The 18,384-nt window shown below is 47.4% G+C and overlaps 1 protein-coding gene across 3 annotated transcripts in view; it reads right to left on the bottom strand.

The window, feature by feature from the left end:
* The window catches only part of SFMBT2 (Scm like with four mbt domains 2), a 264,343-nt gene that overhangs the window by 13,112 nt on the left and 232,847 nt on the right, over positions 1–18,384 (bottom strand). For all 3 annotated transcript variants that reach the window (XM_075552409.1, XM_075552411.1, XM_075552412.1), the window contains 3 exons: positions 13,306–13,415; positions 3,466–3,641; positions 4–170 (listed from right to left, as the gene is read on the bottom strand). In XM_075552409.1, the coding sequence (XP_075408524.1) occupies positions 4–170; positions 3,466–3,641; positions 13,306–13,415 (453 nt within the window). The remainder of the gene's footprint in view (positions 1–3; positions 171–3,465; positions 3,642–13,305; positions 13,416–18,384) is intronic.

Here is an 18,384-nt window from a genome sequence, read left to right as displayed (position 1 = left end):
TACCTCCCCTGACCCCGGGGTCAGGTCCACCGTCGAAGATCTCCGCTTCTTCTGCACAAAAATGGATTTTCTCCGTTTCCTGCGTCTGGCTGGCTTCGGGTGCCCACTCTCCGTGCTGTTTTCACCAATTGGGGGTTTAATGATCTTCTTTCTCTTTCCATAATAATAGGCTACGGGGGAGACCAGTGGTTAAAACTTTGGGACAGGCTAGACGCCACCCACCCCCTGCCATCGCCCTACATGGACAGACGTGCACGGAACGAGGGAGAGAAGAGACGTAAACAAGAGTCGGAGGTGAAGGGAAAAATAAACCAGGCGTGCTTGAATTTGGGGGCAACCAGAAACTGACATCTACTTTCTCCAGGAAACCATTCTGGTCAGTGCGCTGCACAGAGAACGGTCACTTTTTCTTCAATGGCCCACGCTTACAAGGTGAAAAACTGAAAACCTGCCCGCTGCTGCTGGGAGATTTTCTTTGCCCCCTTCCCCTGCGATGGTGAAGGTGGCAGGGCCCTGCAGTGTTTCGTTTGGTTGTGCATAAGGTCAGCGCCCACTCCATGGCCCTTCACCACCAGTGCCTGCCCCAGACACTGCGCCTCGTGGTGACAAGTGCCTTCCACAAGAATGTTCTCCCAGAGCCCTGGTGTCACAGGGTTAACGCCGGGCTGCTAAGGGGAAGGTAGGTGTTCTGAAAGAACGCACCGTCCTGTCCACTGGAGAAGACAAGGCTGTTTGCTGCCCAAATGATGTACAGCCTCCGAAGCCTCACCGAGCGGTCCTCTCTGCCCCGCAGGGGTGCTAGGCCTTGCAAGCAACTCAATGGCAGTGAGTCTGGTTTCGTTTTGTTTGATTTCTCTGACAAGGGCGCGCCCCAGGCCTGGATCTTCAGGAACATTTGGAGATTATATCTTGAAGAGCTAGCTTATCATTGTTGACTTCCCCAAGCCCTTGATCTGAGATAAAATTGAGAGCTTCAACACACAGGCAAATAAAATAAAGCACCATGTCCCTTAACTAGTGTATTCCCTTGTTAAGTGGAGAGACTCTCATTATAAATTGTATGTTGCCCTTGTTGGCTGTGTCCAACTGACCCGACTCTCAATTCTACAGCAGGGAGATGTAGCTACCTACATCAACACACAGAGTACTGATTAAAAAACGATTCACCTTCTCTCAGCGAAACCTAAGTTACTGCATAAGGGCACTGTTTAACTAAAGACACGAAGAATCCAGCATTCGATGGTGATCATCATCAAGGCACAAACTCACTTATCAGAGGATCAAACCTGTCCTGCCGTGTCCTGCTCGTTATGCCATGAACAGAGCAGACAGCAGAGGGCAATGGACGGATGGAGCTAGGGAGCCAACAGGCCTGAAGATAAAGACTTCTGAGCTTGCTGTGGCCTCCCCACCCTGTGCGGTGTATCCAGGAGCTGTATCAGAGAGAGGGGTTCCCTAGCCTCTCTGACCCTCAATTTCCTGTTTATACAGTGAGACCACTGGGCCTGACTGGCATAGCTTCATGGAGGCAGTGGTGGTCCCGTGAGCAAGCTCGCTTCCCAGTCACCGCTCTTCATGTGGACCCACTCCCTGTCAGTAAAGACTCGCTGGTGCTGTGATACCAAATGCATTGCAGTGAGCTCCTAGACTCAGACGGACTAGGGCAAAAAGGCCAGTTGGCTTCCCACATGAACCCACAAGCAATCGATGGGTCACGGAGGTTGGGTTCCTAAACTGATCGTGGGGTGGCACAGAACGAGGGCACCATTTTATTTCACTGGGCACGGGGTCCCCAGGAGTTGTGGGTCGACTTGATAATAAAAATGATGTCTTCCTTTAAGTACTAAAATGAGCTAGTTCCTACTTCTCCCACTTGACCTTGGCCCGACCAGCTGTCTAGGAAGTGCATCATCACATCTCTGCAGCTACAGAAATGCCCGCTGGCCATGGAAGCAGCGGCACGCCCCCATCGGCGCCTTGAAGAGGAAGGCTGACAGGAACCTGAAGTAACGCCTCATCTCCATTCTCGTGGGACCGCAGCCCTGTGGGACACGTGCGGATGGATGACTGTCCCACGGGTGCTGCTGCATGGCTAACTGTCCATATTACTGCCAAGGAATAAGCAATGTTTTTCTACACTCGGAAAACCCACGAGGGAAAGCCAGGTTGGGTGCAGCTTGATAATATATTTTTTCTTTTTGTAAAGGAGGACTCTGGAAACCAGAAGTGGTTTTCCTGAAGGCCACTAAGCGTTCGTGATTTTGCGAGCTTTAGAGATCGAGGGGCCCTGCTGCCCTTGCCGCTTTTCCTTCTACCCAAACCATGCTCGATCCTCCTCCTACCGGTTCCTTAGTTCCATCATCATCAATCCTCCCTGCAGGTCCACCCAAGAGATTTCTGGATTTCAAATGCGTACCACTAAAACCAGATCCAGAAAAAGGTTTCATTTCAGTTGTGTAGGGGCGGCAATAACAAGCTTCTCTCCAGATCCTCAAATTAAAAGAAGCCCTTTTTCAAGGTCAACATGCAAGGCCAAGTTTAGCCCTCAGTCAACTCCTTTTCCATTCGAGAGCATCTCTTGGGCCATGCGTAATGTGAGGAGCAGAGACAAGTTCTTCAGAGAGCACCATGGCCGACACGCCCAGGACACTTCCTGTGGTCTTACAAGAACGAATGCGTAAGGACTGAAACGGAGCTCAACCTGGCAGAAACGGCAGTTGGCGTGGGAGTCGGTGGGAAATAGATTTTTAATATCTGCATGTAAGCATACAATAGAAGGGAATCCATACGCTGAAGAGTGTTTCTAATACATTCAGAGTCTTGGCTGTGACAGTTCGGCTGCTATCGTACAGAAAGCTGCTGCTCCCAGAATCCCTACGACCCTGCACCCTCATAGAAGCCTGGGACTCAGTTACTGCCCAACAGGAGACTAACGGAGAGGTAGCCTACCCCTCGGATGAGTGGTAAGGCGGGGGTGTTTGTAGGCAAGAAGAAGCTTTTAGAACAGGATTGCTCTGAGCTGGAGTCAAGTGAGAGAGGTGACAGTGGGGAGAGGGGAAGATGGGCAGGGGAGAGGGAGGGCAGAGTCTGGGAGACGCCGTTGGCAGAAGGCCAACACAACGCAGCCCAGGTGCCACAGAGTCGAATCTGAGTCCCGGGGACCCCGTCATGGATGAAGAGGAACACTCCCTGAGCTTTTCAAAGCCGTGACATTGCAGAGAGACCACCAAGCTTTCCTTCCAAAGCGTCTCCGGAGGTATTTGAACCATCAGCCTTTGGGTTTGTAGCCCAGTGCATAGAAATACGCACAGAAACAGGAGTCACCAAATGTGACTGGCGGAGGACAGAGAGGCAAGTGAGGAAGACGGGGGCACGGGGAGGAGGAGGAGGAGAATAAAAAGCTGAAGCAACTCTTTTAGCTTGGGTCTATGGACCAAAGAATGTCTTCCCGGGATTTGTACTTACTGTATTTGGTTTTGGTGTGAACGGAGCAGTTCTCTGGACAGTTTTCAGCAACCAGCACAGGACTAAACAAATTTGTACAACACTCCAGCTTGCCACACACCCGGCGGCAGAAATCCGCAACTTGATCGGACGTCCGCACAATCTTGACCACCGCTCTATATGTTTTGCCCCGGTACCTAGAGAACCAGGACGGAGAAACAAGGGAAAGAGCAAGTTATCGGTCCAACTGGTTCAGTTCAGACCACCTTACTTTCCAAACAACAAAGCGTACTGTGAGCAGTGGCCGTGACCCTTGTTTTCAATGCCTCCTGATAATCTCACCCAAATGTCCTCAGAAATGTCCACTATGGCGCACAAATACGCTCATGATGCTAAAACTTGAGACCTGGCAATCAAGATTTCCACTGGGCACATTCTCATTTTGTTAGTACCGTTTAATTCAAAATATTAGTCATATGTGGTAGGTACCTAATGGATCCATTCCTTAAATTAACAATAATGAATCATAATTGATGTCCTCCTGCTGCTGTAATATGCATTTTCTGAAGACCATGAGGAGATAAAGTACTGTGTTTCTGCTTTGGAATGCATGCAAATCCAGAACAGCAAAATTATATCTTCATCAAGACTCCATATGATTGTTGACATAGGACCAATTTCCATTATTCATAAATGGCACCTTATTGAACAGCATCAGGAATAACCAACTGGTTGGAAAGATCATATTTAAGTGGTGAGAAACACAATAGATGTAAAGGCGGGAGGCGGGAGGCAGGAGGGTGTAAAAGCACGGAGGCCCTTCTGATCTGAAACCGGCAGACTCCATAAGGATTCCTATGTTTGGGAACTCCGCAGCCAGGGGCTCTGGCGCTGAGAACCTGGATGGGCCTCGGGTGAATTCTCAATGGTGAAGAGACTTTCACCATTGAGCAGAGCAGGAAGAAGACACTTCCGTGTTCCTTAAGTAGAAGGGGGGCCACGACAAATGATCAAGCCCTTAAACTTCTCTGGCCCAAAAGAGGAAACTACTCATCTAGCTCTCTAAATTGGGTCTGGTCAACCTTGATCAGTGGACTAAAACCTGCTTCCGAAGAAGCCTACTGCACTTCTAGTTTCACTTCAGCTCCATGAAGCTGTCTCATCAGCCCAGGGGGCTCCCACATGCCACAAGAATGGAACAGAAGGACACAGACCGGGAACCCCGAGAATGTGTGTCTATCCCTCAGGGCATCAACAAAGCTCTTTCTCCGCCAGGAGCACTGAGGCTGTTGCCTGCTGTGAGTGTTCCCCTTTCCAGGTGTACACGTGTCATGATCCTCTGAGGTCAACCTCAGTGCGCTTCTCTCTCCTGAGGGGACAGACTCGTCTAAAGAAAGGACACGGAGGTCCCCCCAAAAAACACTTTTCCAGGGCATCCCAAAATGAGAGCTGGAACGGTTAACATCTTTGATATTTACCCACAAGGAGTTGAGTGTCTGATATGAGAAATCACCAAGCGTGTAATGAATATTGCTTATGCCCTTAACTCATTGCCATAGACACGACCCCGACTAACAGCGACCCTACAGGACACAGAGAACTCTCCATGGGACTTCCGAGACTGCAAACCTCCAGGAGCAGACAGCCTCATCCTTCTCAGGACTGTTAGCCTTGCTGTTAGAAGCCAATGCTTAACCCACTGCACCATCAAGCCTCTTGCATATTACCTGACGGTGTAGTGGTTATGTGTTGGGTTGCTAACCACAAATATCAGCAATTCAAATCCACTAGCCACTCTGCTGGACAAAGAGAGGCTTTCTACTCCCACTAATAGTTACAGTCTCAGAAACCCACAAGGGCAGTTCTACCCTGTCCACTAGGGTCGCCATGATGCAGAATCGACTCGATGGCAGTGAGCTGAGTTTTGGATATGTTTAATTTATTGTCATGATATTAAAATAGTCATCAGACTCATAAGAAAAGTTCAACGAGGTACTCATAAGGAGAGTTCAATGTTACTTTTCTTCTTTGAAGGAAAAAAAAAGAAGCAAAAGGCACAGCTATTGAGTAAAACAAGCTCCGGAAGGGCGCCGAGCCTGAATGGCTGCTAACCGAAGGTTGACAGTTCAAATAGCTCGAGGTTCTAGCAGCAGACGGGCTGGCTGGTGATATATTTCTGAAAAACCTGCTTCTCAGAACCCCAGACTACCATTCCACTGACACCCACACAGTCGCCATGATCATCAACTCGGTGGCAACTTTTTCAAACTTCGCTCCTTCCTTTGCTGTAGCGGGCGGGAAGGACATCACTCTCCTCTCCCAGCATGGTAAAGAATTTGGCGTGAGGACGCTTCAGGGATCTAGATGTTGCCATCCACTGCTTACTGATTTGGCCAGGCCATTATCTCCTGCCCAAGAAGAACTGCAGCCAAAAAAGGCACCACTATCAAGGCGACGAGCCAAGTCTTCTGGAAAGGGCAGTAGATGGACTCTACTTGAAATAGGTATTTAAATTCTCCTGCAAATCTTTGTAACAAGTGCAGAAGTCATGCCGGCTCCGGAACAAGATGAGCACGTGGAAGTTAACGGTCCGAATGACCTTGCGAAGCTCTCGTCCACTGTCATTGGGACAACAGAATTGCACGTTCTTCAGTTGGCAGCAGATCAGAGATCTGTATCGGTTCCAGTCTCACTGGACTCTGACATCACTGGCATGAGAACACATCGAGATAGCTCAGCCTGCTACGCTAGGTCCTGGACGTGTGACCCCACCTTTAAGTTGAAATCTTGAACAACAGAATTATTTTTTCTGGGAAAAAATAGCAGGTAGGGATCGTTTGGGCAGATAACACTGAACATTAGTTTCTGGAAAACCAAGCCCCGTCTGTCCGTCCATCCATCCACAGGAAAGAACCATTGAGGTGAAGTTGACATGGCCAATTCCTGAGGTAATGCCTCACTCTCATTGGTCAAGCCTGCTCTCTTGAAAATTCACTCAGGTCTCCATCAGTCCACTGCCAAATATGACAGGAACACCAAATACACCATAAAAATATGACTTGAGAATAAGGAGAAGATGATTTTTTTGAAATCTGCACTAAATTAAAAACTGGTGATCTGGTTCACAAAAAATAACATGGAAATAAATATGATATCTTCTCCTGTGTTTATTTCAACTTTCTAAAAAAGGTCTTTGGGGGCCAGAGAAACACACTTTCCCCTCCTTAATAATTCATTTTATATCAACAGCAAAACTAAAATTGTAACTTAAGCCCTCTATTTTATGTCTATTCACTGGACTTTCAGAGGGCAGCCCTTTCTACTGCTTATCCCTCATTTTCTCTGATTTCCAGGCTCGCCTTTTGGTACAAGAACTGAAAATAGGAACCTTTGCAGGTGAGATCACAGTTTACACCCGGCACCTTGTACATGTGTTGATTTCTCTAGACCTCTATTGCTTTTCTGTCCTCCTCAGGGGAGGGCCTCTGTGTTTCTTGTTTCCACTGTAAAAACAGCACGACTATAGGAACACACTCAGGCCCATCTTGGAGATATCACGGGCTTGGTTTTAGACGACCGCAATAAAGCAAATATCACATTAAAGAGAGCCACGAGCCATTTCTTTGAGGGGAGTGGCTCCCAGTGAGTTAAAAGTTAAGTTGACATGACCCTGCAGTCTTAAGGAGCCCTGGCGGCATGGTAGATTAGGTAATGGCCTGCTAGCCACAAGTTGGCAGGTCAGGCTCTCCTCCTTGAGAGGAAGATGAAGTTGTCTGCTTCTGTACAAACGTACAAGCTCACAATGCCTACGGGGCAGTTCTACTCTGCTCTACAGGGACCCCGAACTTGATGGCAGTGGACTCACTATTTGTGTGTTTTGTTTTTAGGGTTGGGAAGAATAATATGGTATCAGCGGCAGAGAGTACCTAATGCCTAATCTTTGTTTCTAAATACTGTGCAGTTTCTCAACACGGTACAGTACAAAATAAAGAACAAAACTAAAGTTTCTTGGGGAACGGGGAATTTCAGGACTGAGGCAGGAGCAGACCAAGGGGAGCGAGACACACCTGGTCGGGGAAGAAAGTAGAGAGAAAGGATGGGCATTTGTCAAAAGGCCACCCACGGTAGCCTGGCGTACCTTCCACGTCCAAGTTCCTCACATCCCACATACGTCTGCAAACACGGATGCAATCTCTCGATAAACTGAGCAAGTAAGACTGGGGTGCGTAAGAAGACAGCCCTCTCCAAATCCTTAGCAGTAAAAGGAAGCCACAGAACGAGAGGAACAAAGCCGAGGGGTGCTCTTCACGGTTGGCGGAGAAGTGTGAGCGGCCTTCGATCTCTTCCTAACTAACAAAAAGCTAGGATCTATTGCCGAGTGTGCGTGCATAAGGCAGGAGAGGAGAAATATGCAGGAGACTGGTGCTGGAGAACACACGCGTCCCCTCTCTTATTGGGTAAGCCAAAACCAAATCCACTGGACTTGGACTCACAGCAACCTTATGGGACAGAGCGGAACCATCCCAGAGTGTCCAAAGCTGCGGTCTTTATGGAAGCGGAGGACCTTGGGGTTCTCTGGCTGAGCAGCGGGTGGGTAAAACAGTAGACCTTTCCATCAGGGGCTGAGCACTTAACCCCTGCGCCACCAGGACGCCTACTAGTCAGCCGTCGACACAAATGAAGCTAGTCCAGTTTGGCCCTTCAATGTAGATGGAAGATGGGAGATGTGAGAGATATCGTCCACGTCGTTCAAAGACTTTGAAATAAAAATGGATGAGCAAACAGCAGCAGCAACAAAACTGCTTAGAGGGGCCAGGTGTCCCTATTAGCGGGGTCCAAGTGGAGTGACATGAATTTGGCCTAAGCCCCATCAGGCATCTTCAAGAGGGATTTTTTTTTTTCCCACAAAATCTCGGTTGGTAGTGACGTGAGTAGAGTCGAGGACAAGGTTCCATCCAGTTCTTAAGGCTGAATTCATACTGTGAATATTGAAGGAAGAATTTTTAAGGGGGTGGGGGTTATGTAGATAAGCCTGGGAACCTCGCAAAAACCATTCTTCTCCTTAGTAAGAGTAAGAGCTGATCCTGTGTATCTTGATGTGGTAATCACCTAATCTGGTGTCAATTTAAGGATGGAAGAGTATAAGGGCAGAGTCTAGGTTGTCAATCTGGAGATAGCCAATGAGACTTCTGTGTGGGCATGGCCTTCTCCTCAGAATTCTGGGAAATCTGGTACTTTATTCTTGGAGGTGGAAGACACCTCTCTCTCTTTCTCTGCTACTCCCTGGGAAACAATGCAGAAGACAAGCCAGATGGATGCAACCAGAGCTCAGAAGCCGGAGAAGCCACAGAGAGACCCCTGCCAGCACTGAGATACTTAAAATGCCAGTGGACCCAAAGACTTTCTACCCACTGACTGTGATCATCCTGCAATTGGCTTCATTGCATGTGTTTCATGAGTCTGAAGAGGACTTTATAGATTGATATCGGAAATATGGGCTAATATTGGACTTATGGACTTGATCTGGATGGGGTTGGGATGTTTTCTCCGTATTCAGTTGCTCTTGTATATAAATCTCTTTCTTATACACATATGTGTGTCCATGGATTTGTTTCTCTAGTCTACCCAGATGAACACACTTGAGAACAAGACTTTTCACTTGCTGGTCACATGTCTGTCATCAGGCACTAGGATCAATACAAAGGCTCATTGGTTTTCAGCCTAGTCACACAACTTAGCTCTTGAAATTTCTTCTTTCTCCCTTCCTGCATTTCAAGTTATGCCTTGCACAACCAGTAATCTTTTCTAGCATCAATTGATGGAGTGTGTGGGCTCACGCACCTGTCAACACTTACGTTTATAATTCAGAGCATCTGAAACGAGTTTGGTTTGAATCCGAAACCCTGCACCCACATGAGTACCTTCAACACACACAGAAATATTCCGTCTTCTTTTTGACTGATGTTAGGGGTCATTATTGATGTTAGGGGTCATCGAGTCAGTTCTGATTCATAGTGACCCCATGCGCAACAGAAGGAAGTACTGCCCGGTCCGGAGGGATCCTGACCTTCATTGTGATGGCAAGTCCATTGTCGCAGCCAGTGTGTCAGCCCATTTTCTTGATGATCCTCCTCCTCTTTTTCCTGAGCTTCTACGTGACCAAGCAGGACATCTCTTTCCAGGGACTGGCCTCTCCTGATAACATGGCCAAAGCATGTGAGACACAGTCTCGTAAGCCTTGCTTTTAAGGAGTAATCTGGCTGTCCTTCCGTGACAGATGTGTTTGTTCCGGCAGTCCAGGGTACTTTCAATATTCTTTGCCAACATCATAATTCCACGGCATCAGATCTTGCGCAGTCTGCAGTGCACGAGGCTCCTTGATTCTGAGAGTCAATGACTACCTTACATCTTCCGAAAAGACAATCGCCCACCAAAAAAAAGGAACAAACAAAAACCCCTTCCGGTAGAAAGCTTCTCTGCTCTGGAGTCCTTTTTTTGTCTAGAGCACTTCATAGCCAAATAGCACATTTCACTATTCATAAACTAGAGGCACGGACAAAGGGAGCCAAATACGAAGTGATCGAAAGCACATGCAAAAGTCGCTACAGCTTGCGATAAAGAAACCCAAACGTCATGTCCACAGAACTGCGCAGCAGCACTTAAAGGTGAAGACCTGACATTATCTCCGTGCCCCCGCCCAAGTGATATGAAGTTTAGTTCATTTGAAATTATACCAGGGAAATTCCCTTTAACTACGCTGAAGAGCTGTGACAAAAGGCTGGGGCAATCTATTAAGTTTCTACCCAGCTTCTATAAAGATTAGCAGCCAAGTCATTCTGGGGAACTATAAAGATTAGCAGCCAAGTCATTCTGGGGAAAGCAAACACACCAAAAGTATCCTCCTCAGAGGATTCTATAGCATGTTGAAAAACACGTGTAAACATCTGTAGATGTTAGTTAGGGTTTACAGTTTACAGTTAGGGTTTTTTTTTTAATTAATTCTCTTAAGATACAGCCTACACTTCTCCTCTTAAACTAGGTATAGTTAAATCCGCCAGGAAGTGTTTCCTCTTTTAAAACAGTTGAAATGAAGCTCAGAATTCAATTTCCCTTTGCACTACAGAGAGTACATGTTTGCCTTTCAATACATGTGCAAGACAGGTAATAGGACAGACTTCATGCATGCTCTTCGAAGACTGCAATCATTTCTTTAGGGAGGACATAAAACGCACAGTTGCTGGATAAATCGGAAAAGCTACTGAGAGACAAGTGTAGACGAGAGTGTTTGCTTTTATTATATTTACAGGTTAAACATCCCTTCCATGGCACCTCGATCCTCTCGTGTCAATGGGAGGATACATCAGGAGAAACTCAAGCCATCAGAGACCCTGGATGCTAAGTGACAGCGTCCCATTGCCCAATGGACAATTTTATGTCCTTTCTTCTGGAAAACGCCCTTTGTCATTATAAACCGGTGACATACAGCCCAGGCAAGTGGATATCTTCAAAACAGGTCTCCCCTCCATCAGGGTAGTTTATTCCTGAGTGCAGAGCCTGTCTGCCCTTGAGCTAAATGGGAAGGAGGCCAGAGCACACTCCTCCCATTTGCACCAAAGAAAACAGCCTGGTTGTCAAGATCTAAAAAGTTGTCATTTTGCATCGGAAGGAATGAGGTGACTCAACACGTAATCTTCACACGGGAACGTGCGTGCCGGCTGCAAACCTGTCATCATTAGCTGCCCTGAGCCGCCCCTGCGATCTCACACACTCGAAACCCGGTTTAGACAGACATTTTCTCATTATACGTTGCTGTGTAAGACTTTTGCTAGGGAACTTCCTGTCATATTTGATATAATAGGCAATGCATTGTCTTCACAATACAGGTGGGGCGCAGGGGCGGCTGGATCTCACCATGTCTGTTTTGATTGTATCAGGCTGGATTTAATAAAAGCTCTGACCAACTCGGTGACGTGAAAATGAGTGCCAACTCGGCAGTATGAAGCTTCCCTGTCATTTGGGGGCTGGAGGTGGGGCTGGCGGTGGGTTTGGAGCTGGGGAGATCTTAATGGAATTTAAGGTGCTTGTGCTTAGACTGGTTCTATAGCCAGAAGGTGTATTTGGTGATGTGCTGCTGGATTGGACCAAAACAAGTCCTCAGACAAGAAGAAACGTTCCTCCTGATAAACATGTTTCCTGCCACTACCAACCACCATGACTTAATGGGCTAGGGGAGAGCTTGACCACTGCTGACGGGCGCACTGTTGGAAAAAATGGAGGAACTATGGACCATCAGGCAGACACACACACACACACACACACACACTCACACACACACTCACACACACACTCACACCCACACACTCACACACACACACACTCACACACACACTCACACTCACACACACACTCACACACACAGACACACACTCACACACACACTCACACACACTCACACACACACTCACTCACACACACACTCACACACACTCACACTCACTCACACACTCACACACACACACTCACACACTCACTCACACACACACACTCACACTCACTCACACACACACACACACACTCACACACACTCACAGTGAAATTCTTTCAGAGCTCTAGCTGAAGCTCGTTTCCACCTTTTCTTGGGAAAGAAGAACATGGGGCGTCACTTTCAATGAGCTGCCACTTTATAAAAACAAGCCTTCTCCTTATTTACACATTATATTGCATAAATATTGTTTGCATCTATGTGATCTGGCGGTATGTCATTAGACCATTCACGATTCACTCTGCCTCCAAAATTACAGAGAGGCCTACAAAGGACGCCAGAAACGCAGGGCTGCTGCTGATAAGGATGCTGCTATTGAAGTGCAGTGTCTCTCAGCGTCCCTACTCGGTACCACCATGAATTAATGACAGAGGGAGATGTAGCTGACCACAAAAATTATTTAATATTCTATTTTCATTATCCATCGACAGATTTACTACGCCTCCATTGTCTTATTCACCAGACAGGCGCATTCTCATCGAGAGATGTACCTGCCTGGTGGATACGAGGCAAGGGAAAGGGGGCCCATCTTTAGAAGAGCATCATTTCCTAAGTGTTACATTCAAATGACACTTTAGGGAATCGTTGCAGAAGTTGACCAGTCAGGTCTGGTTAAATGTGAAAGACATCAGTGGATATTAAAAGTCCTCTGTAAACACCGAGGCAATTAGAAAGCAACGTTATCTTGAAAGATGTATCTTTCTCTGTGGAGCTCCCTCCAATGAAGTTCAAGCACAAGGGCCCCGTGCACACTCTCCATTCAGAGCGTGGGAAACTCACAGCAGCACGAAAGCTACCAGGAGCTTCTCAAACCCCGGACTAACGTGCCGGACTTCCTGTCTGCTGGAAGCCCACTGTCATTCGACATAACCCCAAGCAGAAGGTGCGGTTCCTATTTCTCTTTTATAGCTGCGAAACCCCCAGAGTGGAGAACATCTGCTGGGCATAACTCAAATTCTAAGGAACGTTAGTGAATCCAGTATAATGAAAGGGGATCGCCTCTTTTTAATTTGTCCCCTTTCCACCCACTATTCTACGGGGTGATTCACACTGGAGGGCGTTTTTATTCTGGATGAACGTCTGTAATATTTGTCCCAATAAAGTACCAGCTGATCAGCCCTTCTCTTTCCAGTCCTCAGGTCTATGGGGACGCTGCACCAGCGAGAACACCAGTGACAGCAAGAGTTTTTCCGCTTGTTTCCATTCTCTCTGTGCTGGGTCCGAGAAAACAACAAGACGTTCCAAACGAGGAAGATTAAGGTTGTTTGGATTTTTTGTGTTTTAAGTAAACTCGCTTTCCCAGAACTGGAAACGCTTACTTGGCTTTCAGCGTCTCCTCCTGGAAGTTCCAGTGCGGGTCTTCCACCAGCTGTAATTCCCGTAACACCCTTCCGGGTTTGTAGGCGGCGTTGATGACCATGCTGAGGACCTGGGGGGAAAGCAGACGCAAACATCACTGCCGTGGGCCGAGGGGACGCATTCTGTCAGAACCAACTCTGCTCCGGACACCCCGGGCGCGCTTGCTCAACAGCTGGCCGGAGGGAGGTGCAGTGAATGGGTGACTGATGGTGCCGGGACACAGAGCAGGCGAACGCCATTGATGGGATGAAGGGATCAATAAACCAGGATGGGAAAGGCTAAGCCCCCACTCACCAGGGGAGTCACAGCCTCCCACGAACTCTTCTTGACTGCAGGAAAAAACAAACCAACAAACGTAGCCCCAAACCTCCACCCAAGAGCCACTTCGGACCCATCCACAGGACTACTCTGCCGAAGGACACGGGCGCTGATGCTTCCTGACAGACACAGCCCATGTGTCTGGGCAAGAAGGCGGACAAATGAATCGAGGCGTACCTGGGGCTCAACTCTGTTGATAGATATTTGACACTGACACCTGGACAACCCTCTCAGAGGGGTAGTTTATTTTATTTGTATTTGTTAAATCATTCCATACATCAACTGTATCAAGCATATTTGTACATATGTTGCCATCATCATTTCTAAAAACATTTTCTACTTGAGTCCTTGGTATCAGCTCCTCTTTTTTCCCCCTCCACCCCAATCCTCCCACCCTCATGTCTTCTTGATTATATATTATTTTGTAACTTATATTATCCATTGTCTCCCTTCATCCACATTTCTGTTATTCGGCCCCTTGGGGGAGGGAGGGGCTATGAATGCAATCTTGTAATGAGTTTCCCCTTTCTTGCCCTTCCCCCTCCCTGACCATCCCCCTACTCCCATGGTATCGCTACTCCCACTGCTGTTCCTGAGCGTTTTGTCTGTCCTGGATTCCGTATGTCCAGAGCTTTTATCTGTACCACTGTGCATACTCCAACCTAGTCGGATTTGTAAGGTAGAACTGACTCATGGTAATGGGGGATGGGGGGTAAGCATTCAGGAACTAGAGGAATGTTGTGTGTTTCATCGGTGCTGTACTGCACCCTGGTTGAATCATCCCTTCCTTGTAACCCTTCTGTGGGGGGTTGTCCAATCGTCCACAGATGGGCTTTGGGTCTCCACTCCAACCTCCCTCTTTCACATCGATATAATTGTTTGTTTTGGATCTTTTGATACCTGATATCTGCTCCTAAAGACACCTCATGCTCACACAAGCTGGTGTGCTTCTTCCTTGTGGGCTATTTGCATCCCTGCTAGATGGCCGCTTTACTTGGTTATCAGAGCAAAGTGTTCCTGTGTTAAGGGAGGCCTTGAGTAGAGGTCCAAAATCTGTCTGCTATCTTAATACTTACCACATAAATATATGTACATTGGCCTCTATCCCTTTCATTATAAATATATGTACATATATACTTGCCTATAGCTATAACTCAAAAAACAGGTTTTGCCTCCTATTAGTTTCCTCTATTTCCCTTCATCTATCCGACTAGTATGCTCACCCTCCATTCGGCTCTCAGTCTTTCCTCTTGGATACATTGCTCTTGATCAAGCCCCACCTGGAATTATACACCCTTCCCACAATTTTAGATCTCTTCTTGTTCCCAAAATCTGTACCGTCTTACCACATCCTCAAACTATCCCTCTCACCCAAGTGCCTAGGCCAAAAAACAGGAAAGCACTTGGTCACTGCCTATTGTTTGGGGTCCTACAAAGGACCAGATATTTCTTTTATCCACAGCATGATGGATAAACCCCCTCATGTTTACCTGTCTGCTTCTCTAATTAAAAGAACAAATGCTTTCAACTTGCCTTTCAATAAGCGAGTCATCATCAGCGATGCGCATTTACGGGTTCTGGCATGCTCAGATACTACCCTGCTTGGCAGCTACAAAGCAGTTTATAGAGGGACACAGAGAAACCACCCCACCCCACCCCCCACCCCCCGCCCCCTGCACTGGCTCCTTGAAATGAGCATTTCCCCCCTCAGCCACCAGGAGCACAGAAATAAATCCCAGGATCTGCCTTTCTCGGAGGTCTGTAGCCCAGTGCAGAATAAACCAGACACTGGCTCCCATTTCACGTTTCGGAGCAGAACACCAAAGAGAGTGAGCAGGAAAAACAAAAAAGAAAGGAGACTAGGACAGTGGACATGGAGGCCCAGCGGCATAGTGGGTCCCAAATGTTGGGCGGCTAACCCCAAGGTCCATAGTTCAAACCCACCAGCCACCCCATGGGAAAACAAAGAGGCTTACTGCTCCTGTAGAGATATCCAGCCTCGGACACCGAAGGGATCAGATCAATCTTCCTCTGCCCTACAGGATCACTAGGGTTGGACTAGACGGGATGGCAGGGGCTGGAACAGTGTATGTCCATGGAAAAGAAGATGATGGAAAGGTGTTGTAGGAACGGGGCAAACTGCAGGGTGCCCCAGAGCTGAGGGGTCTTTGAAGTGGACCGGGCATCCACCCTGGTCTGTTTCTTAAAGACAAAGCTTTCTCACTTTAAAACTAAGGAACTTGTTTTATCATATGTCCTACTCTACAGTCAGCATGACAACTGTCTCTTCTTTTCAGGAAGGCCTGTACCTCTCCCTCACCAAGAGACCATGACAACACAAGGCATGCAGTTCCTGGGTGCTGACGTCTCCTGAATCAGAACCGCCACCGGATCTTCTGGTTTACTCTTAGTACCATTCACAGAAAGGGAGATTCAAAGCGAAATTTCCGTTAGGACCGGCTGCAATAATGCGCCCAGTGTTCGCCAACTGACAACACCATGTCAGTCGATCCGATCCTTGTCAGTGTGTCCAGCCGAGAAAACCCCAGAGCTAACGTGCTATTTGCTGCATCTCGGAATGCATTTGGTGACCGTGACAAGAAAAAGCCTTGCAGATTTCAATTTGGTTCGGGAGTAAGTAGGCAGCAATTAAGTTGTTAGAAGCATCCTGTGTTGGGTAGTTGGCAATGTGTACAAAGCATTGGTCTGCACAAGCAGCGAGCTCTCCACCACCCTGGGCAATGGTGAGCCGAGTAATTTTTGCGGGTGGGACATTTTAAGTATTTCAGTGACCACCGTAAATGGAACTGTATGGCCAGCCATCGTGACCATTCAGAATTAGGCTGAATGACTGTGTCTTGCAAAACATCAGAATTCAATTCATTCGGCTCAGGATGAGAGAGGGTAGCCTGGGATCTGCCTCTCCATCAGTAGCAGGAATTTAGGGTGAACACGACTCATGGCCCCAACGAACTGGTGGTGGTGGGGGGTCACATTAACTTTGAGAGGAAATTCATGTTTCGAGAGCAAAGCCTCACGGGATATCTCGGGAGGTCATGGCATGTTGATTAAGAGCATACATCTGGACAGATTACTACAGCCAGAAAGGCAATGGCCTTTGCAGCTGAATGGATCTAGGATCAAACCCACATCCTTATCCAGAGGCTTTGCAGCCTGATCGTCCCCATCTGTAGAACAGGGCACTGCAGTTGGCCCTGGATGTCAGGGTGGCCGGAGGAAGAGAGGCGGGAACAGCCTGGCGTACAAAGCAGGTTGGCCTGGGGCCCTGTTCTCGGTCAAACAGACTCCTTCTCAGCCCATAAAATAAACTCTTTCCTGTGTCTTCTGCTTTTCAGTTCCCCGGCCCTGTCCTTGTACATGTTTGAAAAACCACTCTTCCTAAGAAGTTCTTTGACTTTCTCGAAACTGCCCTCTTTACAGAGCTAAACATCTTAAAAAAAAAAAAAACACCCAAAATCTAGACTTGATAATTAGTTACCTTCCATTCAATGTTCAGCCTATTAAACTTTGGTTTTCTCGTTAGTTAAGTTAGTTAAGTTAGTTAAGTAAAAAAAAGGTTTGACAAGGTGCCCGATGTCAGCAAGATATGACAAAATAACAATCTATAAATTATCAAGGGCTCATGAGGGAGGGGGGAGCAGGGAGGGAGGGGGGAAAAAGAGGACCTGATGCAAAGGGCTTAAGTGGAGAGCAAATGCTTTGAGAATGATGAGGGAAAAGAATGTACAGATGTGCTCTACACGATTGATTGTATGAGCCCCTAATAAAATGTAAAAAAAGAAAGAAAGAAAAGGTGCCTGATGTCTTAATTATCAAATCCAATTAGGACTTTCTCCATCACAGGCCCTTGGAAGAATTATCTTCCCTGAAGTCCACATGCCAGGCCTGGAGCCCTCTCTTCCCATCCTCTGCCACGGAGCCATGTGTGCTTGTTCAGAATTTCATGAATATGAATGAATCAAAATGTAGGAATGATTTTAGGGTCAGGCCGACCCTTCCTTGCGCTTCTCAAATCATTCATCCATTTCTTCTTCTTTATTTATTTTTATTTTTTGATAACACATTTTAGCTAAGCACCTCTATGTGGCAAGGAGATTACTGACTAAAAAGGCACATAGATGAAAAATGGAGTTCTTCCCTTTCAGGACCTTATGCCTACCCCTGGGCACAGTTCTGTCCCACCAAGCAGAACTGGTCTTGCAGCAGCAAAATCCCCTCGAGGCCCCTTCTCTGGGAAACCCCTAGTGTCATGACACAGAGATGGAATAGTACAGAAAAGTCCTGGATAGTGTGACCTGTGGAAGCCTGGTTTGTTCTGGGTCTCCAAAGTGTTCCACCTTTGGCAGGTTGCAGTCTCAAAACACTTTGCTTTCGATGTTTGGGGAAAACATTGGCGTTTTCCTTCTCTGGCAGTTTTCACCTCTTGCAGGTTTTACTGTGTATCGATTCATTCACCCATCCGCGCAGGCATCAGCCACTTCCCCATCCTGTTACCTCCCAGCACCCACCACCTGCCCAAGCATGTGACCGGAAGCCCATTAAGCTCTAAATGGGGAGCGGGGCACGGCTCAGCAGGTAGTGTGGCAGCGAGACAGACCTGTGCAAGGACAGAGATCAAAAGAATAGAGTGCAAACGCTGTCTTGTGAGATCTAACAAGAAAGGAAGGAAAGCCGACAGACAGTGGTCAGTACACAGCTGC

This window comes from Tenrec ecaudatus, chromosome 6, assembly GCF_050624435.1.
Source record: "Tenrec ecaudatus isolate mTenEca1 chromosome 6, mTenEca1.hap1, whole genome shotgun sequence".
NCBI lineage: Eukaryota > Metazoa > Chordata > Mammalia > Afrosoricida > Tenrecidae > Tenrec > Tenrec ecaudatus.
Note: the sequence above shows the minus strand (reverse complement) of the source record. Positions and strands in the feature narration are given on the sequence as shown.